The sequence below is a fragment of the Protomyctophum bolini genome, assembly GCF_963924005.1.
Source record: "Protomyctophum bolini genome assembly, chromosome: 17".
Lineage (NCBI taxonomy): Eukaryota > Metazoa > Chordata > Actinopteri > Myctophiformes > Myctophidae > Protomyctophum > Protomyctophum bolini.
The window spans coordinates 39,460,676-39,486,537 of record NC_137878.1 but is presented as its reverse complement, the minus strand read 5'-3'; the positions used below and the strand labels follow the sequence as shown (position 1 = coordinate 39,486,537).

At 44.4% G+C, this 25,862-nt stretch overlaps 2 protein-coding genes across 2 annotated transcripts in view; one reads left to right on the top strand and one right to left on the bottom strand.

The window, feature by feature from the left end:
* Window positions 1–8,367, top strand: part of wasf2 (WASP family member 2) — a 31,536-nt gene extending 23,169 nt beyond the window's left edge. Inside the window, exon 9 of the mRNA XM_080787477.1 lies at window positions 3,252–8,367. Within this exon, the coding sequence (XP_080643603.1) occupies window positions 3,252–3,409 (158 nt within the window). The 3' untranslated portion in view covers window positions 3,410–8,367. The remainder of the gene's footprint in view (window positions 1–3,251) is intronic.
* Window positions 8,368–17,418: 9,051 nt separating this feature from the next.
* gpr3 (G protein-coupled receptor 3) lies at window positions 17,419–19,579 on the bottom strand (the record flags this gene model as incomplete). The annotated part of the gene is made up of 3 exons (XM_080787258.1): window positions 17,419–17,719; window positions 18,360–18,716; window positions 19,155–19,579. The coding sequence occupies 3 exons, from the start codon at window positions 19,577–19,579 to the stop codon at window positions 17,419–17,421; spliced, it is 1,083 nt and encodes a 360-aa protein (XP_080643384.1).
* Between the last annotated feature and the right edge of the window lie 6,283 nt (window positions 19,580–25,862).

Sequence of the window (25,862 nt, the reverse complement as noted above, 5' to 3'; positions counted from 1 at the left end):
GGTGTAATGTTAGAGACCACAGAAGACATGTAAATATGAAATAAATGCTTAAACATGTAGCTATAGGTGTAATGTTAGAGACCACAGAAGACATGTAAATATGAAATAAATGCTTAAACATGTAGCTATAGGTGTAATGTTAGTCCACAGAAGACATTTAAATATGAATTAAATGCTTAAACATGTAGCTATAGGTGTAATGTTATAGAGACCACAGAAGACATTTAAATATGAATTAAATGCTTAAACATGTAACTAGGTGTAATGTTAGAGACCACAGAAGACATGTAAATATGAAATAAATGCTTAAACATGTAGCTAGGTGTAATGTTAGAGACCACAGAAGACATGAAAATATGAAATAAATGCTTAAACATGTAGCTATAGGTGTAATGTTAGAGACCACAGAAGACATGTACATATGAAATAAATGCTTAAACATGTAGCTATAGGTGTAATGTTAGAGACCACAGAAGACATGTAAATATGAAATAAATGCTTAAACATGTAGCTATAGGTGTAATGTTAGAGACCACAGAAGACATGTAAATATGAAATAAATGCTTAAACATGTAGCTATAGGTGTAATGTTAGAGACCACAGAAGACATGTAAATATGAAATAAATGCTTAAACATGTAGCTATAGGTGTAATGTTAGAGTCCACAGAAGTGAACCTTTTTCAAGCCTGTTTTCTCAACTCACTGTTTCTCTGCCAGACATTACTCTATAAGCCATATCTCCAAAACTGGTGGGTCAAACTGAACAAGCAATATGTCAATTTGAAGCTATGCTTCCCTGCTTTCACATGACATGAAAAATACATTAGTCACATTTTTTGTCATAGTATTAGTCGACGAAAACAACACTTTCGTCGACGTACGTACGTCTATAGTCCACAAAACTTGAGAACCTCTCGCCCCGCCGACCTCTGCCTGGTGTCTTTTCTCTCGGTGGACGAAACTCAGACTCTTATTGGCGAGGAATGGATGATTCATACTTGGCTGCTTGCACCGAAAATAGCTGCTCTACAACTTCCCCCAATCCCCCCCCCCCCTCTCCCTCCCCGCGCCCCGGCGTGTTCTCATGGCTACCTTCTTGGCAATCGTCTCCAAAGGATGATTTATAATTATCCCGTTCTGACCTGAGATCAGATTCTACAAAATGTCTTCTTACGTACATCCTGACAGCTTTCTGAAAAAGCTATGTTTCTATATGTCAGTCGTTCTTCGATTTTTTTCAAAAATAGCAGATCTACAAGCTCGTAGCGCGCCACCGAGTGGCGCGCTACGAGCTTGTAGATCTGCTATTTTTTCAATAGCTAAAGCATAACACGATGCTTAAAACACCAAACGGGGTTCCTGTCCAGAATGGGTTACCGTAGTTGCGTGCCCAAAAATAGCCGGGTCTACGACGATCCTCAAAATGCACGCCGCGTTCCCGCGGCTAGTTCGTGGCGTTCTCTGAAGGATAAGAGAAGGTATGGCGGTACATGACAACATCAATAAACATACCCAGAAGTTATGGGCTAAAAAAAACCTACTTTCTGGACCCTTGACAGCCCGGAGACGCCCCAAAACGAAAAGGATTTTTTTTATTTAACCAGTAAAATCACATTGAGACTGTGTCTCTTTTACAAGTGCGAACTGAAGGCCAAGAGGCAGAAATAAAATTACACTTCAATACCACATCGTCAATGTTACATTTTGAACCAGGCAACAGCAAATACAACATCCATAATACACTTTTTTTTTTATATATATATTTTTTATCCCACAATTTTGTAACCCATTTTTCACCCCTGTGTCAATCATCTACTGTGATCCTGGGCTCTACACACCCTCCACCAACCTAGTCCCCATATATGGGGGACAAGGGGAGAGCAACCTAGTCCCCATATATGGGGGACAAGGGGAGACCAACCTAGTCTCCATATATGGGGGACAAGGGGAGAGCAACGGACTTGAACTCATGCTTCCTTCATGCCCGAGTGTCCAAGTTGCTCCTTTACACCTGACAGGGGGGAGTTTCCCTGGTTGGACGTAGCGCGTGGAAGGAACACGTTATTCCAACCAGTTCATCCATAATACACCTTAAAGTACCTATGCATAAATACAACAAGTCACCTGTCCTACTTTTTAGTAGCAGGGCAAAATACACCATATACACAATCTACACCATCTGAACCGATATAATAAATATACAGGCATGAACATACTGTAGGCTAGTATATCCAAACATGTGCAGGTGTTGGTTTGTTCAACAAAAATGATCCTTTTGAAACTTCTCAAGGGAACTTTTCAAAGCCAATTTTAGTCTGGACTAAACAACGTTAAACTGATTTTGCCACTTTATGCATGAGGTGAGTGAGTGAGTGAGCACGGAAAACATCCGATCTACAAGCTCACAACGTGTTGCAGCACGAAGCACCTTTTTTCCTTGTAGATCTGGAAGCATATTGTCTACGTGTGTATCCAGAAGCATGTCTACATAGCCCATCACTTGTAGATCTGGAAGCATATTGTCTACGTGTGTATCCAGAAGCATGTCTACATAGCCCATCACTTGTAGATCTGGAAGCATATTGTCTACGTGTGTATCCAGAAGCATGTCTACATAGCCCATCACTTGTACATCGGCTATCTTCGGGTTGAGCATCTTCCACACAACCTAATTTTAATAGTCTTGGATATTTCATATTGCTACGTTTAATTAAAAGGCTCAATCAGGTGATTTCTTCACATGGTTGGCAGTACTGTATGTCAAACAGCAGGGACAGTGTTACTAAAACATTCTTTCATACTGATTATTGTCGGATTCTTAGCGAGGTAAGCAAGCAAAAATATGTCTTCCTGGCACCCTGAGCTTCTATTTTGAAGGAATCCCAGCGCTGATGACTTTGACTTTGTGTGTATGTCTGTCCCGAGTATGACCTATTGACCCCTATTTTCGGCAACACATCTAAAATCCGCAATCAAACATATGTGTCTCTGTCCCTCTCTCTCTGTCTCTCCATCCATCCCTCTCTCTCTCCCTCTATCTCTCTCCCTCCCTCCCTCTCCCCCCCTCCCCCTGCAGGTCTGAACCTGCGTAAGGTGGAGGAGCAGAGGGAACAGGAGAAGGTGGAGGAGCAGTGTTAAACATGTCTCTCTGTCTCCCCCTACAGGTCTGAACCTGCGTAAGGTGGAGGAGCAGAGGGAACAGGAGAAGGTGGAGGAGCAGTGTTAAACATGTCTCTGTCTCCCCCTGCAGGTCTGAACCTGCGTAAGGTGGAGGAGCAGAGGGAACAGGAGAAGAGGGACCACTTCGGCACCGATGTGGCGGCCATCTTGTCCCGCCGCATCGCCGTGGAGTGCAGCGACAGCGAGGACGACTCCTCCGAGTTCGACGACGACGATTGGTCCGAGTGATGACTCCGCCTCCTCCTCGTATGCTCCGCCCCCCCTCGACCAGAACAACGACACCACCAATGACATCATCAATTACATCATCATCATCATCACAACTGCCAGGCGATGTTGTCGCCTCCATATCACGGCATTCCAATCTTCTAATGCCAACGGAGTAGAGGTCCAGTGTGTGTGTGTGTGTGTGTGTGTGTGTGCGTGCGCTCGCGTGTGTGTGCGCGAGTGTGCGCACGTGTATTGCTAGTGAGGACCAAATGTCCCCACAGCAAAATGATGGCATTCATATAAAATCGCTGTCCTAAAATGTCCCAAGATCCTCACAAGTATGGTAAATGCAAACGTACGTGTGCGTGTGTGTGTGTGTGTGCGTGTGTGTGTGTGTGTGTGTGTGTGTGTGTGCGCACTTATTCAGGTCTCCTCTTCTTTGATACGAGAGTAATTACATTCCTGTCCGCATTCTTTATTTTGTTTTTGCAATTTTAGGCCAAAAAATTCCAAAGATCAAAGAAAGAGGCAGAAGTTCAAAGGTGTGTGTCTGCCTGTGTGTGTGTTTGTGTTCGTGTGTGTATGCCTGTGTGTATGTTGTGTGTGTGTGTGTGTGTGTGTGTGTTCGTGTGTGTCTGTGTGTGTGTGGCTTGCGGGCATGCGTGTGTATTTCCTTGATATTCTTATCCGGTTTGTTTTTCCTTTCTGCTATTCATGTACGGTTATTGACGCGAGAGGCGATGTCTGTGTTTTCCGTGTGTCTCGACGTTTTAGCGGAATGACCAGCCAGTCCCTGATCCGTCCATCCGACATCGCTATTATTGGTTTAGCGGCCGTGCTTTTGTTGGCATTATCGTCTTATTGTGATATTTCGTCTCGCCGTAGCCAGACTATTGCACAATTTCCGAACGCTACATAGAATCTACTACTACTACGCCTCCCTCGAAAGCCCAGAAAGGAAGCCCTATTTTAAAATATCTTTACGTTTTTCATATTTGAAATTTCCCCTTTTCTGACTGGACAGACTGGAGGCGTCGGTAGGACACGTGCATCTCTCAGAGCTCCGTTCAGCGTTGCCAGAGAGAGAAGAAACGGTTATTTCCAAAATACCTTAAAGATTATATATATTTGGAATAATAAACACATCTTGTACGGAGGTCTCCTATCCCTGGTGCGAAATATTTTCAGATGAGGGTCTGCAACTCTGCAACAACATTTAAGAACCACTGATTTAAACGAATCAGGGTAAAGAACCCCCCCCCCCAAATAAGCAACTATACACTTTAGAAACTAAAAACAAACCAACGCAACTTCCGCTGTCGTTTGTTTTACAACATCCAAGGCACTGCCTTGCTTACAACACTGCTTATCATATGTAGACATGGCAACGTCAGCTCGGTTCTATCTGCTTATCATATGTAGACATGGCAACGCTGGCTCGGTTCTATCTGCTTATCATAATGTAGACATGGCAACCCCAGCTCGGTTCTATCTGCTTATCATATGTAGACATGGCAACGCCGGCTCGGTTCTATCTGCTTATCATAATGTAGACATGGCAACGCTGGCTCGGTTCTATCTGCTTATCATAATGTAAACATGGCAACGCTGGCTCGGTTCTATCTGCTTATCATAATGTAGACATGGCAACCCCAGCTGGGTTCTATCTGCTTATCATAATGTAGACATGGCAACCCCAGCTCGGTTCTATCTGCTTATCATAATGTAGACATGGCAACCCCAGCTCGGTTCTATCTGCTTATCATATGTAGACAGGGCAACGCTGGCTCGGTTCTATCTGCTTATCATATGCAGACATGGCAACGCTGGCTCGGTTCTATCTGCTTATCATAATGTAGACATGGCAACGCTGGCTCGGTTCTATCTGCTTATCATAATGTAGACATGGCAACGCTGGCTCGGTTCTATCTGCTTATCATAATGTAGACATGGCAACGCTGGCTCGGTTCTATCTGCTTATCATAATGTAGACATGGCAACGCTGGCTCGGTTCTATCTGCTTATCATAATGTAGACTTGGCAACGCTGGCTCGGTTCTATCTGCTTATCATAATGTAGACTTGGCAACGCTGGCTCGGTTCTATCTGCTTATCATATGTAGACAGGGCAACGCTGGCTCGGTTCTATCTGCTTATCATATGCAGACATGGCAACGCTGGCTCGGTTCTATCTGCTTATCATAATGTAGACATGGCAACGCTGGCTCGGTTCTATCTGCTTATCATAATGTAGACATGGCAACCCCAGCTCGGTTCTATCTGCTTATCATATGTAGACATGGCAACCCCAGCTCGGTTCTATCTGCTTATCATAATGTAGACATGGCAACGCTGGCTCGGTTCTATTTCGGAGCTCTGGGAACCTTTTTTTAAGATATTCTGACGCGTGTCGGTGATTCTCGCGGCGCCTTGGTGACGCTTTACAGTGCCTCTTGTTGTCACGGCGGCCTCCTTCCCAACGTACAACATGCTAACTTAAGTGCACTCAGTATTTATAGCTATGCTCTCTCTCTCTCTCCGTGAAGAGAGAGAGAGAGACAGGGGCGGGCAACACTGACGTCACATCACTCTCTCTCTCTCTCTCCGTGAAGAGAGAGAGAGAGACTGGGCGGGCAACACTGACGTCAAATCTCTCTCTCTCTCTCTCTCTCTCTCTCTCTCTCTCTCTCTCACACACACACACAATGGATTGTATTAGATGAGAGATTCTTTTTTGTATTATTTAAATGAAATCACACAGTCTCTTATCCACTCCATGATCATGATGATGATGAATGCAATCAGGACAAAAGCGTTTTCTGTCGGGCAGAAACCTGGTACAGCGTCTTGTGTTTTTCATCCATCATCAACACCCTATACTTTACAAACGTAAGAAAAAACTAAATACAAGCGCACAACGTGTTTCCGCGCCGCCGAGTCGTCGACCACAGCGACAGCGACGATAATAGAGACGTTTCCCCCTCAAAAAATGATCGTCATGGAAACCGCTTCCGTTTCCCAGGGTGACGCGTGCGGCGCGCCGCGTGCCTGTCGAAGAAAGGTGACTTGAGGTCGGCGCATGTGTTTTTTTTTCTCTTTTCTTTTGTCGTGTGATTTTTATACGAGGTGTGTGTGTGTGTGTGTGTGTGTGTGTGTGTGTGTCTGGTGGTGGTGGTGGTGCTACTCCTCGTCGGCGCTGTCACTCAAGATCCCCCCCCCCCCCCCCCCCCAAAAAAAACCCCAAACCAAATCACGATGCTCCTAAAAAGAATTTAGGACGGAAATTCAAATATCTCTCGGCCCGAGTCTCGGGGTACATCACGGGTTAATTCAGTCTCGGCTCTTGTTAAATGTTTTGCGGTTTTTTTCTGCTTTCTGCTTTTTCTGCTTTGTTACACCCGCCTCCCCCCCCCCTCTCCTAAATTAAATATTATCATAAGAACGGCGTGAATTAATATATTGGTTGCTCCTCCTCCTGACTCCTGAGGTCAAAGCCAGGCCAGTACGGTGTCCTCAAAGTGGTCTAAAACGACTTTAATCCTATAGTGTGTATGACTGTACAATATTGAAAATGGCCCCCAGTGGCGTGCACAGACAGACACTAGGGGGAGCCACCTGCCCTTGCCCTCTGGACAGCAATGTGGCCTTTTGGAGGAAAAAAAACAACAGTGTACAGAATGTGGACTATGGTGACATTGATCAATTGTTGATCAAAACAAAGCTTCTAATATATTATTTATGCCCCGGAATCTATAAATCTCACACTATTATTAAGGCAACCGGCCGGTTCCAACACGCGCTGCACAAGGTGCCCTTTTTTCACTGGAGCACCTGCCCCTCTTTAAAGGTCTGTGCACGCCACTGATGATGGCCCCCTGATCTACACGCTCGCAACGCCTCGACATGTAAACGCGTCGTGAGGTTGTTAGATCGGCTATTTTCAACAACAAAAAAAAAGTGACGTACAAATCTTGTAAACGATGGGGCGCCAGGTTCCCTGGACGACACCAGGGATAGGGGGCGTCCAGTTCCACGTGTATATTAATATTAACCCATTTTGACCTGAGATCAGATTCTAAAAAATGTCTTCTACATCCTGACTGTTTTCTGAAAAAGCTATGTTTCTATGTCAGTGGTTCTTCGATTTTTCAAAAATAGCAGACCTACAAGCTCGTAGCGCGCCACCGAGTGGCGCGCTATGAGCTTGTAGATCTGCTATTTTTCAATAGCTAAAGCATAACATAATGCTAACACCAAACAGGGTTTCCCGGGCCAAAATGGGTTAAGTGATCAGATAATACCCCAAACCTTCAATCAAATCATTTGTGCTCTTTTTTTATATTATAGAATAATCTGCCTTTTATCACCTGTTTTTCCTTGTTAAGTGCCTTTTTGTACGTGTGTTCTGTGTAAGTTAAGTGTCTCTACAGGCTGAACTTATTGATTATTATTGATTATTATTATTATTTTGACGCACGTCAACGGTCTGTGTTTGATCAGCCTACTTTTCCTCCCTGTGTTATTCAAGCGTTGCCGTCGGCAACAGAAAGATGGGAGTGCTGATTATACCACCGCCGTTTAGATATATATATATATTAGTTCAAGTGCCTTTTTTTTATTTTTTAAACTAAAAAGTATTGCATAATTCTTACTCGGTTTTATGACGGTGTCGCTTTATGACGTAGTTCTTTGATTTGAAACCAAATGAACCCCCCCCACCCCGCCGCCTGTAGAGTCGATTGGCGATTGTATATCCGATCTACAAACGCGTGGCGACGCGACAATGTCGTACGATTGTTGTTATTAAGAGTATTATTATTATTAATTGAGCTTTAATATAAATCTCTGCTTCTGCTGAGGATGATGCAATCAAGCAGCATGATTAGCCAAAGTTCTGTTTTTTTCTCTCTTTTTTTTTCTTTCTTTCTCCTGCCTTAAACTTTCTAAATGATTTCAATAAAAATTTGAATTATATCAGACATGGTCCGGGTGTATTCTTCCTCACCCCCCCCCCCCCCCCCTTCCTACTGTATCGTATCTAATGTACAGTATGTTGATTGTGTAGGCATTTACCGGTAGTTATAGTTAACTTTATGAACTGCATTGGACACACAAAGACAACATTTTGATACTAGTCATTTAATACTAGTCATGAATGAATTAAAGCGGGTTTGGAATTGTAACGGCTGAAATCAATACTATATCAGAATTCTGATATTAACATGCGGGGCCGCATTAAGGGGAAGCTGGGGGCCGCATCATGTGGCTGCTACTTTTTCTTGAATTTGAATCCTGAAAAGTAACAGTTTTGGCCTTTCTGTGTGGAGTTTGCAGGTTCTCCCCGGGTCCCCTAGGGTAGGTACCCTCTCACATGTTCTCCACGTGGTAGGTACATCCTGATCACATTAGATAATTGACACAAGGGTGACAAATGGGTATTTCATTTGAGGTTTCTATACGTCAGTGATGATACTGTCTGTATGTCTAATGTGTGTATGAATCTTGTTCTGTTTATCGATTATTATTTTTTTACGTGCTCTCGCAGGTCATATACTGTAGGCGTGTGCGCTGAAGAAAGTAACGGTATCTCAAAATAGTCCAGGAAATGAGTGGGTAAGTGTAACAACAAGGCATCCACCTCGAGACAAACATTCCATGGAGGTTCTTGAATCCATTGCAGGGTTTTCTAGGTGACTCACCAACTGTTGATTTAGCTGGCAAAATGAGCAGATTATTTCTGCCGTTTTTATATCAAAAATGCTAAATACTCAATTATACGAAAATCAGGATGCTGTCTGTATATGAGCTTATACGACACTATGAAATTGACCTTCATACACGTCATATTATAGACCTTTCAGTGATGTAAATAGGTTTTCAGTGTAATGAGTCCCAGGATGCAGGGATGGTCTTTTAGAACGAGTCCCAGGGACATTTTATGAGTCCCACTTCAACGACGTTAGGAGTCATATTTTGCCATTTTTTTTAAACAAATTGCAGCATTTAACTATTTCATTTCATATGGTTATAATGTGGTTATATTCATGTAGAAAGCAGAAGAAGAAATTATTATTATAACTAAAGCTAGCAAAAATAAACTAGAATAAAAAACAGTTCAGTAGTACAGTAGTGCATCCCGTGGATGCAGAGGTCCTTGTTTTATTGCGTCCCTTAACTATAAACTGCGTTCTGGGATGCAAAATGCACCCTATTTTAACCCATTCTGACCTGAGATCAGATTCATACGAGGTTTCCACTGGACACACACTGGTCTGATTAACCCATTCTGACCTGAGATCAGATTCTAAAAATGTCAGTCGTTCTTCGATTTGTCAAAAATAGCAGACCTACAAGCTCGTAGCGCGCCACTCGGTGGCGCGCTATGAGCTTGTAGATCTGCTATTTTTCAATAGCTAAAGCATAACATGATGCTAGCACCAAAATGGGTTCCCGTTCAGAATGGGTTAACCTCTGACCTTTTTGTATATTCGTAGCTATGTTCAGACCAGCCGTTTGTTGTTCCACGTTCGTGGAATTCCTGGAAATATTTTGATATTCAAAAAAACACTTTTTTTTTATCCAGGCCTGGAAACGGTTTGATAAAAACATGTTTAGCATTATGTGAAATACGAGTGGCCCCAATGCAGTGGTTTCTCAAAGTGTGGTCCGGGGGTCCTTGAGGGAGTTCCAGGGGGTCCCCTGCAGGTAAATGATAGTATGGAACCAAATGGACCCTGATGGGTCTGTAATTTCTGAGAGGGTACAAATGGAACCACACGGACCCTGTCACCTGGAATGTGTTAGTCTAGTTCTAGTCGTCTAAATATCATATCATCATCTTCATTTTAGTCAACTGAATCTACAGTTGATTTAGTCGACTAAAATGTATTTCGGCGACAGCGGGTCTTGATGCCATCGTAATGACTGATGTTATACTTGCTGAAAATAGCCGATCTACAAACTCACTCGCGCTGCGAGGCGTTGTGAGCTTGTAGATCGGCTATTTTCAGCATGCAACAAAGTGTAAAATGACTTATACTGGATCTCTTGTCCACTAGTCCCTTCCTAACATTTTAGTCTAGTTTCTATTTTTCGACAAGATTGTCAATATATTTAGTCTTAGTTTTAGTCATCATAGCTTACTTTTCATTTAGTTTCCATTTAGTTTTCGTCAGTGAAAACAGGTAGTCGACGAACATCTTTCGTCATATAGTTTTAGTCGACGAAAACAACATTGTATTTGTTGTTGTTGAGGGCTTGTGTCTCACACCTTCCTCTTAAGATTCTCTGTGGGGTTCAGGGGAGGCCAGTAGACTGGTGGTCAGTTATAGATTCTCTGTGGGGTTCAGGTGAGGCCAGTAGACTGGTGGTCAGTTATAGATTCTCTGTGGGGTTCAGGGGAGGCCAGTAGACTGGTGGTCAGTTATAGATTCTCTGTGGGGTTCAGGTGAGGCCAGTAGACTGGTGGTCAGTTATAGATTCTCTGTGGGGTTCAGGTGAGGTCAGTAGACTGGTGGTCAGTTATAGATTCTCTGTGGGGTTCAGGTGAGGTCAGTAGACTGGTGGTCAGTTATAGATTCTCTGTGGGGTTCAGGTGAGGTCAGTAGACTGGTGGTCAGTTATAGATTCTCTGTGGGGTTCAGGTGAGGCCAGTAGACTGGTGGTCAGTTATAGATTCTCTGTGGGGTTCAGGTGAGGCCAGTAGACTGGTGGTCAGTTATAGATTCTCTGTGGGGTTCAGGGGAGGCCAGTAGACTGGTGGTCAGTTAAGATTCTCTGTGGGGTTCAGGGGAGGACAGTAGACTGGTGGTCAGTTAAGATTCTCTGTGGGGTTCAGGTGAGGCCAGTAGACTGGTGGTCAGTTATAGATTCTCTGTGGGGTTCAGGGGAGGCCAGTAGACTGGTGGTCAGTTAAGATTCTCTGTGGGGTTCAGGGGAGGACAGTAGACTGGTGGTCAGTTAAGATTCTCTGTGGGGTTCAGGGGAGGCCAGTAGACTGGTGGTCAGTTAAGATTCTCTGTGGGGTTCAGGGGAGGCCAGTAGACTGGTGGTCAGTTATAGATTCTCTGTGGGGTTCAGGTGAGGACAGTAGACTGGTGGTCAGTTAAGATTCTCTGTGGGGTTCAGGGGAGGACAGTAGACTGGTGGTCAGTTAAGATTCTCTGTGGGGTTCAGGTGAGGTCTGTAGACTGGTGGTCAGTTAAGATTCTCTGTGGGGTTCAGGTGAGGTCTGTAGACTGGTGGTCAGTTAAGATTCTCTGTGGGGTTCAGGTAAGGACAGTAGACTGGTCAGTTAAGCGCAGTTGGTCAGTTCAGTTTTGGCGCTGTGGGCCGGTTGCCAGATCGAGCTAGAAAGGTCAACGGCGTCTCCATAAATACTGAAGCACAAAGTGCTGTAAAACATCCTGAGAGATGGCTGTGTTGACTCTGGACCTGATCAAACGCAGGCAGTGGACCAACACCAGCGTAATTATGTCATGACTCATCATGGCACCTCAAATTATCACCGACAGTGAAAACTTCACACTGGAGATGGTCGACATTTCGCCGTTAAAAATAAATAACGTTTAAGTGGTCTCGTTGTAATGTTTTGAGATAGAATCTTTTTATTTTCATGAGCTGTATGTCATGAGCTGACCTTCTTCAGGCATGCCTGGAGAAGGTCACTAGACCGAAATACATTGATTGTGCAACAGATCTGAGTTGTGCGGAACGTCCCTTAATTTTTTCTCATGTTCCCTTTGTGGCTCCAGCACCTCTCTTACGTTTTTTCAGCGGATGATCGGTGGTTCTTTTTCCATGTCAAAATCATCAAGATTTTTTTTTTAAGGTTTTAAATATACTAAACTTTAACTTTTTCAATTATACATTACAGAAGAAAATTAACTTTTGCTATGATATTCGCGTTGTGAGCTTGTAGATCGGCTATTTTCAGCAATTAAGTGACCCGCCAAAATACATTTTAGTTGACTAAATCAACTGCAGAGGATTTAGTCGACTAAAACTAGACTAACACTAAGACATTCCAGGTGACTAAAATGTGACTAAAACTAAATGAAGTTTCAGTCCAAAGACTATGACTAAAATATAAATTTAACTGCCAGAAACAGCATTGTGACAGACACACGTGCGGCTGCTGGCCCTGTGGCTCAGTTCTGTTCTGTTCTGCAGACCGTGTTATGTTGGTCCCTCTGGAATGTGCCCGCCAGATGCCCCCTGGTGCCCCCCCCCCCCCCCCCCCCCCGTTGCCCCCTGGTGCCCGCCCCCCCGTTGCCCCCTGGTGCCCAGAAGAAGCATGCTGGCCTGGCTGGCACAACCTGCCATAGTATACCTGCTGTCTAACCCATTTTGACCTGCGGGAACGATTCTAGAAATGTCTTCTAAATCTAAAAAAGACTGTTTTCTTGAAAAAACCCATGTTTTTCTACATCAGTCGTTCTCAAACACTTTCATGTCACTTTTCTTCAAAGAATCTTCAAAAATAGCAGATCTACAAGCTCATAGCGGCCACTCGGTGGCGCGCTATGAGCTTGTATTGCTACGGGACTTGCTACGGGACTTGTACTGCTATTTTTCAATAGCTATAGAGCATTACATGATGCTATAACACCACCAAAAGGGGTTCCCGCCCCAAAATGGGCTATTAAAGCTGTGCCCTGGGCTCCACGCTGGCAATCTGAGATTGCTGTGCTGTGCAGTGCACCCCCCCAAGAGGGAACATTTTTGTTTTGTATAAAACTAAAAGTCTGTCAGTTGTCCAAACCTTGACAAATGCATTCCTTTAACGTTCTGGAATCCATGAAGTATTTATTCTTATTTTTATTTTATATTTTGGTGACTGAACAGTTGATTTTAGCTGGCCAAATGAGCAAATTATTTATTTGTGGCGTTTTATATCGAAAGATAATTGTACACAAAATCAAGATGCTTGTGCGTGAGCTTCAAGCCGTATACACGTATGATATGAAATTGATTTGACCTTTTTTTTTTTTTTTTATCTAGCTTTGTTCAAATTAAGTTGTTATAAAGTCAAAATATATATATTTATATATCAGTATATCTTCGTTGTCTGGTAGACACCTCCATATAAAACTAATCTTATCTATCTTTTTTCATATATATGTATATACATATATTATAGGCTACTGTGCAGGAGTAGAAGTGAACTGTGAAAATGATTGAAACCATTTGAGCGAGAGACATCTGCCTTGCATAACTGTTCTCTTCTCCTCCTCCTCCTCTTCGTCCCAAGACAATAACATAGATTTAACCCATTTAGACCTGGTTTCTGTATCAGTGGTGATCAATATTCCATGTCAAGGACCCCCAGAATTATGTGTATTTGGCCCGCCGACCCCCCCATCTGGAAAATATACCCCCCCCCCCCCCAGAAGCAAATATGAGTTTAAAACGTTCACTCGGAAAGATTTCCGCCAGATTTTCACGATTAAAAATAAATAGCTATGTAGCATTGTAGATTTAGCCATTTTTCAATAGCTAAAGTATAACAATGTTAAAACATCAAAAGGGGTTCCTGCCAAATGGGGTTCCTTTACCACTTTTGGTGTTTTAAACATTATGTTATAATTTAGCTATAACAAAATACATACATACATGGATGCACCTGGGACGTATCCTCAGTGATGTATCCCAAGGTCATCGGGGTTTCGGGTCTCCCAACATCATTCATACCCCTCACTCAGGCAACCCAGCCTGATCAAGTCCCGACTTACGTCCCAGTTAAGTCCCATTAGGGAAAAACCAGGGCCACACAATCCGTTCCTCCTGAACTACTCTGCCGGGACTGGGAGGTACCATTCTGGCGTGTGGAAGGACTATAGGCTCTGTGGGTTGACTCCTGTCCAGGCCCCTATAATTTTTAGCTTTTGAAAAATAGCAGATCTACAAGCTGGCGCACTACAAGCTTGTAGGTCTGCTATTTTTGAAAAATCGTAAAAAATGTGGCGCAAATCTTTGAATATAATATAATCTTTCAAAGTGAATGTTTTTTTAACTCTGGTCTAGATGGGTTAAAATAAGGGACGTGGTGGCTATGGGGACCGATAGATAGCGATGACGTTCCGACTCCGAGCGTCTTTCATAAACCACCAAATAATTTAAACGTACAAGAAACTGCAGCAGGGAACACTCTGTGGTTAATTGATTTAAAGTGTCAGAGAGAGAGAGAGAGAGAGAGAGAGAGAGAGAAGGAAAAACACACAGAGAGAGAGACAGAGAGTGCTGGCATCATTCGGTAGAAAAAAAAGAACCATTTATTATTCATATAATCACTATAAAACATTCAGTCGGTTTTTCAAAAAAGGTTGTGCAACATGAACATGTTATATTTATGGTCAGAATCAAAGTGCCTTAGCTTGTCACAGCATGTGCAAAAAATAGAATATCTCCCGAGACGTCTCTCTAGAGAACTCAAGTCTTTCTTTTTTTTCTTCTTACTTTTTTAAGAGGCATTCAAGTAAATCAAAACGATTGGCCTTTGGATCGACAGATTGATATTACAACAATGATAGTCCAGTGGTTCCTCTTCAGGACTCCTTGGGGGTTCCCATTCCCAACGGGACCCCCTTCCTTATACGCAAGTCTTTAACACCTTGAGACTTGTACAAAACGGAACCAAACGGACCCTTACCGCCAGGGTCCCCATTTATTTGGTTCCGTTTCTCTCAAGAGTCCTTGAAATAACATTTTAAACAAAGTTCTAGAGGACCAACGTGATGAACGTCCATCTAAAGGTTCCTCCTCCTCGGCTTCCATAAATTAAAACCCATAATAGTCAGTTTTTCTTCTTGTCTTTTATATATATATATATTGTTTTAAAGTGCAAAAACGGCTCAGGTTACGTTTCAGTCCCAACTAACTTCTCTCTGTCTCTCTCTCTCTCTTTCTTCGGAGTGCAATCTCATGCAGACGTTCGTTTGTTTCTTAGAGGACTCCACTAACCAAATGGACCCTCGATCTGCTTAGAGGACTCCACTAACCAAATGGACCCTCCGCTTCCAGTGCTGTGGGATCCTTGGTATATCCGGTTAGATCCGACGGACAGACGGACGGACGGACGGACGTTACAATTGTCAGAGTATAGTGATGATGAGGCACAAGTAGAAACATTACAGTACATTCAGTCTCTCTGTTGCAATAGATAGATATAGATAGCGCCCGCCGCGGCCGTTCATTCCACGGGTGGGTGGCTGGCTACCGGCCCAGAAGGACTACAGTACAGTACAGTCCAGTACAGTACAGTACAGTCCAGTACGGTACAGGACAGTACAGGACATTCTGATTGCTTTCAGATATGCAGTTAAGATTCCATCACAGCAGAGATAGAGATAGGTGTGCGTGTGCGTGTGCGTGTGCGTGTGCGTGTGCGTGTGCGTGTGCGTGTGTGTGTGTGTGTGTGTGTGTGTGTGTGTGTGTGTGTGTGTGTGTGTGTGTGTGTGTGTGTGTGTGTGTGTGTGTGTGTGTGTGTGTGTGTGTGTGTGTGTGTGTGTGTGTGTGTGTGTGTGTGTGAGCAAGAGAGACACTTGTGTGAGGGCCAAATGTCCCCACAAGTATAGTAGAAGTTGAGAAATAGACAATAATTATTAGCAAGGACCAATTCTCCTATAGTCCTCACAGGATTAAAAAAATAATAATCGTTTATTTTATTTTATTTTATGAAGTTAAGCTTTCATCAGTTATGCCCGAGTTTCAGGCTGGTGTTGTTGTATACCAGAAATAGCAGCGCTTTTAGATTGTCTATTGTCCATTTCTCGCTTTTAGGGTTTTAGTCATACAAACGTGTGTGTGTGTGTGTGTGTGTGTGTGTGTGTGTGTGTGTGTGTGTGTGTGTGCGCGCGTGCTGAACTTGTGGCTCCATTTGGCAGTCTTTGTAGCTCTGTATATGTGTACGTACAGTAGTAATCCTGCATATTCAAGGTGGATGATATGTTTGCGTTCAGGGGTTGCTTGGTGGGTTGGTGGGTGATATGTCTGGTATTGTTTGGGTTCAGGGGTTGCTTGGTGGGTTGGTGGGGTGATATGTCTGGTATCGTTTGGGTTCAGGGGTTGCTTGGTGGGTGATATGTCTGGTATCGTTTGGGTTCAGGGGTTGCTTGATGGGTGATATGTCTGGTATCGTTTGGGTTCAGGGGTTGCTTGATGGGTGATATGTCTGGTATCGTTTGGGTTCAGGGGTTGCTTGATGGGTGATATGTCTGGTATCGTTGGGGTTCAGGGGTGGCTCGGTGTGTTGGTGGGTGATATGTCTGGTATTGTTGGGGTTCAGGGGTGGCTCGGTGTGTTGGTGGGTGATATGTCTGGTATTGTTGGGGTTCAGGGGTCGCTCGGTGGGTTGGTGGGTGATTGGGAGCGTGGGAGTTGGCAGTCCAGTCAGTCAGTGTCTACTAACTACACATCCACAGGACAGGGTGATGATGTTCCTGTTATGCTACGGTACGGGCATCTGGCCAACACGTCCATAGCATGGTGGTGATGTAGTGTTTTTAGCAGCAGCAGTGTGTGGGCAGCTCGGAAAGGAGCCAGCCTCGCTGGTTGGTTCGGGGGCATCTAGTATCAGGATGCCCCCGGAGAGTCTCCCTAGGTGGTGGTTGGTTCGGGGGCATCTAGTATCAGATGCCCCTAGAGTCTCCCTAGTCGGTGGTTCTCGTTGCACGTCCCCGCTCGGAAGGAGACGACCCCCCCCGCCCCCCGCCAGGGCGGACCAAAGGATCAGATGGAGGGATTGTATCTCCAAACTGGCCTTTGTTTGGAACGCCTCTGGAGGTTCTGGAGAGGAGGGGAAAGTCTGGACTTATTATAGCTCACTGCTGGAGCTGTTGCCCCCAGCCTGCCCCCACCCGCCGCGACCCGACTCCAGGTAGGTCGATTGAAGATGGATGGATGGAGTGGTGGACGGAAGGGCAGCACCCTCCTCTATCCACATCCAACGGGCCGGTGCGTCGTGTCCACGTTGTGCCCGTGTGCGACGTACGTCATCCAACAGAACGGCGGTATGGCGTCGCCTCTCCTCTACACGTCCACGGGGCGGTGCATGTTGTTGAGGCTGTCGCGGACGCAGCGGTGCGGGCAGCACGCCGTCAGCAGCACCTTGCGGATGTCCTTGTTGCGCAGGCTGTAGAGCAGCGGGTTGAGCAGCGAGCTGCCCGCCGCGGGCAGCACCAGCGTGGCGTAGGTGTAGAGCGGCGGCGAGGAGGCGTCGCCCAGCAGGCCCCACAGCGAGAACGGCGTCCAGCAGCCCACGAACACGCCCAGCACCACCACCAGGCGCGAGAAGCCCCGGCCGGGGGCGGGGTGGTGGTGGCGGCCATGTCTGTGTCCTGGAAGGAAATAATATATAGAACGTCACGGATATGTTTTTACAGTTGTTTTTATAGGGTTACTTAACACAGTTTTCTTAACAGTACAACCACTGAAGCTAACAGAAAACGGAGTTAACAATATAATATCACCATATTTTCTTAACAGTACAACCACTGAAGCTAACAGAAAACGGAGTCAACAATATAATATCACCATATTTTCTTAACAGTACAACCACTGAAGCTAACAGAAAACGGAGTTAACAATATAATATCACCATATTTTCTTAACCGTACAACCACTGAAACTAAAGAGAAAAAAGAGTTAACAATATAATATCACGATATATTTAGCCCCGTGACCCAAAAGAGACGTTTGCCCGGGGACCCAAACTATAGTGAAAATGGCAAGCTCACAACGTGTGAGCTTGTTTAGATCTGCTATTTCCAGCATTCATGTTTTTAGTCGTCATGGCTTTAGTTTTCATGTAGTTTTCGTCAGTGAAAAAAACGGTAGTCTACGAAAACATTTAAAGGTAGTCGACGAAAACGTAAAGGTAAACGTAAACGTAAACATTTAAAGGTAGTCGACGAAAACATTCGGTCACAGTCCGCTCCTTACCGTGTCCGTGTCCGTGTTTCCCGCCGTACGACGTCGACGACGACGACGGCGGCTTGGCGGGCAGGAAGTGCCTCTGGGTGGCGATGGCGTGCGCGTGGCGCCGCGCCACGCGGCAGATGCCCGCGTAGAGCTGCAGCGTGACGGCCACCACCACCAGGAAGCCGCCGCACAGCAGCGACAGGTAGGTGCGCGTCAGCGGCCGCGCCACGGAGCAGGACGGGGCGTCGCCCAGGCAGTGCCAGCCCAGCGCGGGCCCCGCCCCCAGGGCGCCGGCCGCCGCCCACGTCAGCGCCAGCAGGGCGAGCGCGCGGCGCCGCGACTGGCCGGAGCCGTAGGTGAGGGCGTGGCTGAGCGACAGGTAGCGGTCCAGGGCCACGCCCATCAGGCTGGATGGAGGGAGGAGGAGAACGCTAAGGTTAGTTATAGTTAGAACGGAAACTACAAATGGAATAGAATCGTGTACTGAACTAAACACAAACTATAATATTTTTTGTTTTATAACTAACTGAAATTGTATTGTGTTTACAAAGATAATTTAAAGTTAATGCAAAATGCCCTTAGTTTTAGTAAGTGAATATATATATTTTTTTAAATGGTATCTTTTGTTGAGTTTGTAATATTTCACAATAGACCGTCTTATAGTCTGACCTTTATGAATCCTGCATGTGACAAATAACCCAAACTATGAAAAGAAAAACCTAAAACTAATAAAAACTAAAACTCACCGAAATATAACGACCCCCCCCCAAAAAAACTAGCAAACCCGCTGTGAAAACTATAATTAAAACTACGGGGCATAATAATTTATCGTAACTCTTTCTGACCTGCAGATGGAGGCGGTGAGCGAGGTGACCAGCAGGCCCGACGTGATCAGCTCCGACCAATCGCTGGGCTCCACGCAGAACAGGAAGAGGAAGTGCAGCAGCAGGGCCACGCCGGCCAGCAGGTCGGCGGCGCCCAGCGAGGCGAGCAGCAGGAACACGGGCGCCCGCAGAGAGGGCGTGGCCAGGATGGTGGTGAGCACCACGGCGTTCTCGGCCACGATGAGCGTGCCCGACGCGCACAGCAGCACGCCCCACAGGCTGAGGGGCGGGACCTCGTAGGGGGAGGGAGGAGGAGGAGGCGGGGCCTCGTAGGGGGGTCGTAGGGACCCCGGCAGCTCCACGAATAGGATGGAGGAGGAGGCGGAGCCCCCGGACGACGACAGGTCGTCCCACGACGACTCCAGCTCGGAGATGTTGAGGATCATGATGACCACGGCGACCTTTTGACCTTTTGACCTGTGACGAGACAGATTCGCTGCCGTTAGAATCGCTCGAGAAATTTTCTTACATTTCCTTCATTCAGACTTAAGGCCTATATATTCATTCAGAGTGACTTAAGGCCTATATATTCATTCAGAGTGACTTAAGGCCTATATATTCATTCAGAGTGACTTGAGGCCTATATATTCGTCGTCCATTTTTCGGTGATGAGGTGACCACCGTTTTCACCGAGAATTGGACTATATGAATAATAGGCCTTTATACTTTACAGTAAGCCTGAACAACACATCAAATGCATAGCAATACATTTAGTCATCTAGGATCATAAAGTAAACCAAGAACTATCATCGCTCTAATCTAACGGTATATAGACTGTAGAATATCCCTACGTTGAAACTAGAGATGTATCGGCCCTTATTTGTCATTTATCGTGTCATATCGGTATCGGTGAATATGCCAGTCTAACCACCGATCCCACACAGGGGTAAGGGGTCGACACTATGGCAGGTAAATAAGATGTTTGGAGGACATATGGAGTTTCCTTTGGAGTTGCCCAAACTGCTAGTGCACATTTGAGTGAGGAGTGAGTCTGATAGATACCAGATAGATAGCTATAAACACGACATGAGATCACGACACTGGTATCGTATCTGTATTCGGTATCGGCTGACACCGGAATGGAGGTATCGGGTTCGGATCGGAAGCGTCAAAAGGGACATCCCTGTAGTTGAAACTATAAATAAACACTATAGGATGTCTACTCTACAGTCTACACGTAACATGCTATCTAACAACATAGTTTTGGGGCCTTTGCATGAAGCCTCCAATATGTATCCTATCCAATAGGAGGTGAATATAATAGGCTAAGCATCCCTTCCTTTGTTTCATTTCATCCTCTGTATTTCTACAAGACTTATACGTGCTCTCTCTCTCCCTCTCTCTCCCTCTCTCTCTCTCCCTCCCTCTCTCTCTCTCTCTCCCTCCCTCTCTCTCTCCCTCCCTCTCTCTCTCTCTCCCTCTCTCTCTCTACAGCATGAGAGCACAAAATAAGACCGGGTAAGTGTATAAGGAACTTCACACATGTTGTCTTATTTGTTTAAACAACCTTTTAGTCTATACGGCAGACGTATATATATTATATATATATATATATATATATATATATATATATATATTACAATACAGTTAAAGTGCGTATATGGGGGGGGTCCGATCCAGGGGCCCCCAGGGAGGGGTCCCCCATGGGGGGGTTCCAGGGAGGGGCCCCCATGGGGGGGTCCAGGGGGGGTCCCCCCCCAGCCCCCTGCAGGGATCCTTGAGGAGCTAGGGGGGCGGGGCTGGTGGTGTTCCAAATGGACCCTTTATATACAGTAAGTCTGTGTAGCCCATATCTCTGAGACTCTGTAGGAACCTTAGGGGTCCATTTGGTTCCATTATATTATACACTCTCAGGAGTTATGGCCCGTCTTTTGACGTATAAAACCACTGATAACTTGAGAACCACTGTCTGTCTGCACTGACTTTATATATAGTATGTATTTCCTTTTTAGTACTGGATTCGCAAGAATTGTAATAATGTCTTTGTTTTGCGTCTGTCTGTCTGTCTGTCTGCCTCGTATCACACTGACTGACGCCCTGCATGTCTTCTTTGTGTCAGCGTGAGGTGAGCCTCGTGTTCACGCTGCCCGCCGACGCACGACCACCAGACTAGTCAATGAATGAATGGATGAATGAATTCCATTCGTCGTCATAATAAATAACAACCGGTTGTTCCGTGCGTTTTCCAGTGAAACGTGCAAAATGGTGCAGGCAGTTGTAGACAGTATATTGGCTAGTGTACCTACTGTCTGTGTATAACGCTTAAAAGCGGTTCAATAAATGTTAAAATAAAAAACGCATTATGTATTCCATGCCATCCGCGCATGCATGAGGCGGGGTAGGGTATACCCCGAGCCGCCGGCCGCGTGCGTGTATACCCGTGCCGTGCCGGGCCGTGCGTGTATACCCGTGCCGTGCCGGGCCGTGCGTGAGAGAGGGCACGCCGCACGCATGCACTGCATGTTGTATAATATAGAATATTGCATGCAGGTTCCGCTACAACGGAGAAAGAACATTGTGGATGGATGGATGGATGGATGTCCCAAACTCCCAAAGATGCACATCACGACCACGCACTATATATAGCATGGGATCAAATTCAACACTAATCATATAAATGTTTCATGTATTTTTAATTGCACATCTTGCACATATCCAAATCCTCAAATATACATAGCCATACATCTGTGAATCCAAGTATATAGGCTACAGAGAGAGAGAGAGAGAGAGAGAGAGAGAGAGAGAGAGAGAGAGAGAGAGTTAGAGAGATATGAATGTATAGCCTATAAGAGTGTAGACTCTCCCTCGTAGATGCATGTATCGATTCTGACATCAGAATCGATACATGCGTATAGGCTATAATATGAATGAATGAGACGGATGCACATGCATTGCATTGCATGCTGCTTACCTTATGCAATAATCGCCGGTTTTCCTTTTGTGTCTTATCCCTCGATCGATGCAGCCTCAAAAAAAGACTTCCTTTATTCCGATATAAAAATCAGCACAACTTATACAGCCTATAATTAATCATCCGAGCCAATTAAGCGACGGTGGACTGGAGACAGACGCGTTGATGCCTATTATAGGCAATTATTCACCGCGGGGGTCACCGTGAGACTTTTCTTCTTGCTATTATAAAATCCTGGCTCTTGTAATTGATCTCCGTATAATAGCATATAGATGCTACATGTGCTGTGCCCATTCAGAAGAAGTTGCATCAAATCAAAGCTTATAGCCGGCTGTAGGTATAGGGCTGTGTAACCCCTCTCCTCTCTTCTCTTCTCCGGGTTGCAGTCAGAATGGATCTCCGGAGCCCGGCCGCTGACACCTATAGTACAGACCGAGATGCCTCGGTCGTGACGTCGGGAGGGTGGGCTCGACCAATGAGGTGCTCCGCTGCGCGGTGTGTTCGGTGAGTAGGGTGGGGGCGTGGGGCCGGGCACAACTCCTTTGGAGTAAATTTCATTCAGAAAAATGCGGCATCTGTAGCCGAGGCTCCGCCCACTGCGGCGTCTATGCTCTGTGTGTGTGTGTGTGTGTGTGTGTGCGTGTGGTTGCCTCATCAGCCTCACTTCTTGTAAATATAATGGCCCCAAACACGAAACACCCCCCCCCCCTCCCTCCCTCCCTCTCCCTCTCCTCCCGGCATGTGCATGGCTCTTATTCTTGTACATACACGCACGCGCGTGCAGGCCATGCACACGCATACACACACACACACGCATAGACACACACACACGCATGCATGCTGGTGGTTGTAGCCGCTACCCTACCTGTTACAGTAAAAGATGCAAGAAGGCCTGGTGGTTATGAAACATATTTTCATGTCGAGAAATGCAGCTTCAGATTGATTGAATAACCGTTTACTGTATTATAGCCACAGTTTGCAAATGGCACGTGCAGATGTCCGGCAATACAATAATTATACTAAAAGGATAGCTTGTTACCGTTGTGGTCCTGTATTAGGCCTATTCAATTCATCATTATATAGGCCTATATTTGACCACGGACTATATACCAATAGTATGAAAATATTTTGTGCCCCTTCTATAACCCCCGCATAGAAGAGGATTTATGCTAAAAATATTTTTTAAAGGTTTTAAATAGATTTTCCAAAATGTTTCAAAAATAGCAGAACAACAAGTTCGTTCATGCACAACGCCTTGCGATGCAAGTGCAACACATGCATTGCAGTATGAGCTTGTAGATCGGCTATTTTCGAATGACCTGACTAAAAACTGACCGAACTGACCTGACCGAAACCTAAACTGATTTTGATGCTATTTGGTGGAAATGTATTGTAGTGTATACTCACATGTTGTGTAAAAGTATATTAATACTGCAATATAGAAACACTCAAGTAAATGAATTCAAAATTTAGTAAAAGACAAAAGTAATAGTATAGTGGTATCAAAAGGTAATTAAAGTAGGCTACCAAATGTAGAAAGTATAGGCCTATACATAAAACCTTTATTTTAAAAAAAAAATACATTTTCTGAAAATATCAGATCTACAAGCTCACAATGTGTGGCATATACAGTAGGGCCATTGTGAGCTTCATGTGTTTCGGGCTATTTTCAGATGGCCGAAATGTATTGAAGTCACGTGGGTATAATGTGTGTTTTGTAATCCAAATCTGCAAATATAACTAAAGCTGTCAAATAAGTAGAAGAAGTGCAGTAATATAATTGGATCTGAGACGTATATGGAGTATATAGAAATAATAGTATTGGAAATTGGAAATACTCCAGTAAAGTACCTCAAAATGGTAGCCTACTATTGTTAATTAATTATTAATTAACCTCATTGGCAGTTAATGTGATTTATTAAGTGCAGTTATAGCTGGAACCAGTGTTGTTTTCGTCGACTAAAACTAAGACTAAATATATTGACAATTTCGTCAACAAATAAAAACTATAGACTCAAATGTTAGGAAGGGACTATAGTGGTCTATTTTCAGATCGGCTATTTTCAGCATGCATGCTGAAAATAGCCGATCTGAAAATAGCCGATAGATCTGCTATTTTCAGCAAAATCTGTCATTATACGACTGCATCAAGGTCCACCAAAACACATTTTAGTCGACTGAATCAACTGTAGATTTAGTCGACTAAAATCTTATGACATTTCGTCGGCTAAAACTAGACTCGACACAAAAACATTCCATGGGTGACTGAAATGTGACTAAAACTAAATTAAAACTATATTCAAGAGACTAAATGACTAAAACTAAAATCAAAATTTGCTGCCAAAAACAACACTGGCTGGAACTATAGTTTTTTGGCACTCAGTTATACCTGTTCCCGCATAACTTCCTGGTTTGATGACGAGGTCACACGCATATTGTTAATTAATTATGAATTAGCCTCATTAGCAGTTTAAAGTGTTAAGTGCAGTTTATAGCTGCGGAACTGAAGTGGAGTTGAGTGGAAGTGGAACCCCCCATGGTGCCGGTCCGGAGGCTAATATAGCTTCACGGTCCTTGAACTCTTGAAGCCAATAATATAGTCTCACCATTATGTGGTTGTGTGTCATGAGGATACTGGGGGGGAGGGGGGGGGGGTCAAGAAGGGGAGCTGTCCTTGGTGCTTAAACCAAGGTAGTGACTCACGTACGGGACCCGCTGCGTGCGTTGCGCTGCGCATGGTCGGGGGGGTAGGACCAAGTCAAGATTTGTTTATAAACATTTTGGGATTTGTTTATAAACATTTGTGATTTGTTTATAAACATTTGTGATTTGTTTATAAACATTTGGGATTTGTTTATAAACATTTGGGATTTGTAAGTCTCATGGGGGGGGGTAGGACCACTATCAGTTGACCTGTGGTAAGTCTCATGGTCGGGGGGGTAGGACCAAGTCTCATGGGATTTGGGATTTGTTTATAAACATTTTGGTATTTGTTTATAAACATTTGTGATTTGTTTATAAACATTTGTGATTTGTTTATAAACATTTGGGATTTGTTTATAAACATTTGGGATTTGTTTATAAACATTTGTGATTTGTTTATGAACATTTTGGGATTTGTTTATAAACATTTGGGATTTGTTTACAAACATTTGGGATTTGTAAGTCTCATGGGGGGGGGGGGGGGGGTAGGACCACTACCAGTTGACCTCATTGATGTGTGTCGTAAACGAGGTAAAATAATCATATGAATAGAATGCAGAGAGAGAACACGGTGTATAGGCTATAGTGCCACGAGAAAGCATGAGTCTATGGACTATTTAGCCTATGCCACCTTAATGTGCAATGCCCTACACTCCCATGTCATCAAAAACGTCAAGCTCTTTTAAAACCCTGCTTCGAAACCGCCATGATAAAAGAGCATAAAAAGTATTCTATACTTCTAGCTTAATTGCCAATATAAACCCCACCCCCCCTCCACTGTCCACACACACACAGTTTTTCTGTAAAAATATACTTTAATGGAAATGTCTTGTCTTTATATGCATGCATAGTATAAGCCTAGTGTCTTTTATTTGACAAAATGATTCATAATATCATAATGTAATATTGCAATAATATCTATAGGACCAAGTCCTGTATTTTGATTTATTGATTGAATACTTAGCAGTTTGCAACAAAACAAAAGTATACAGGTGTTATACAATCATGCTAAAAGGATAACACTAAAAAGCCACAAGACCTTGTTTCCATTGTGG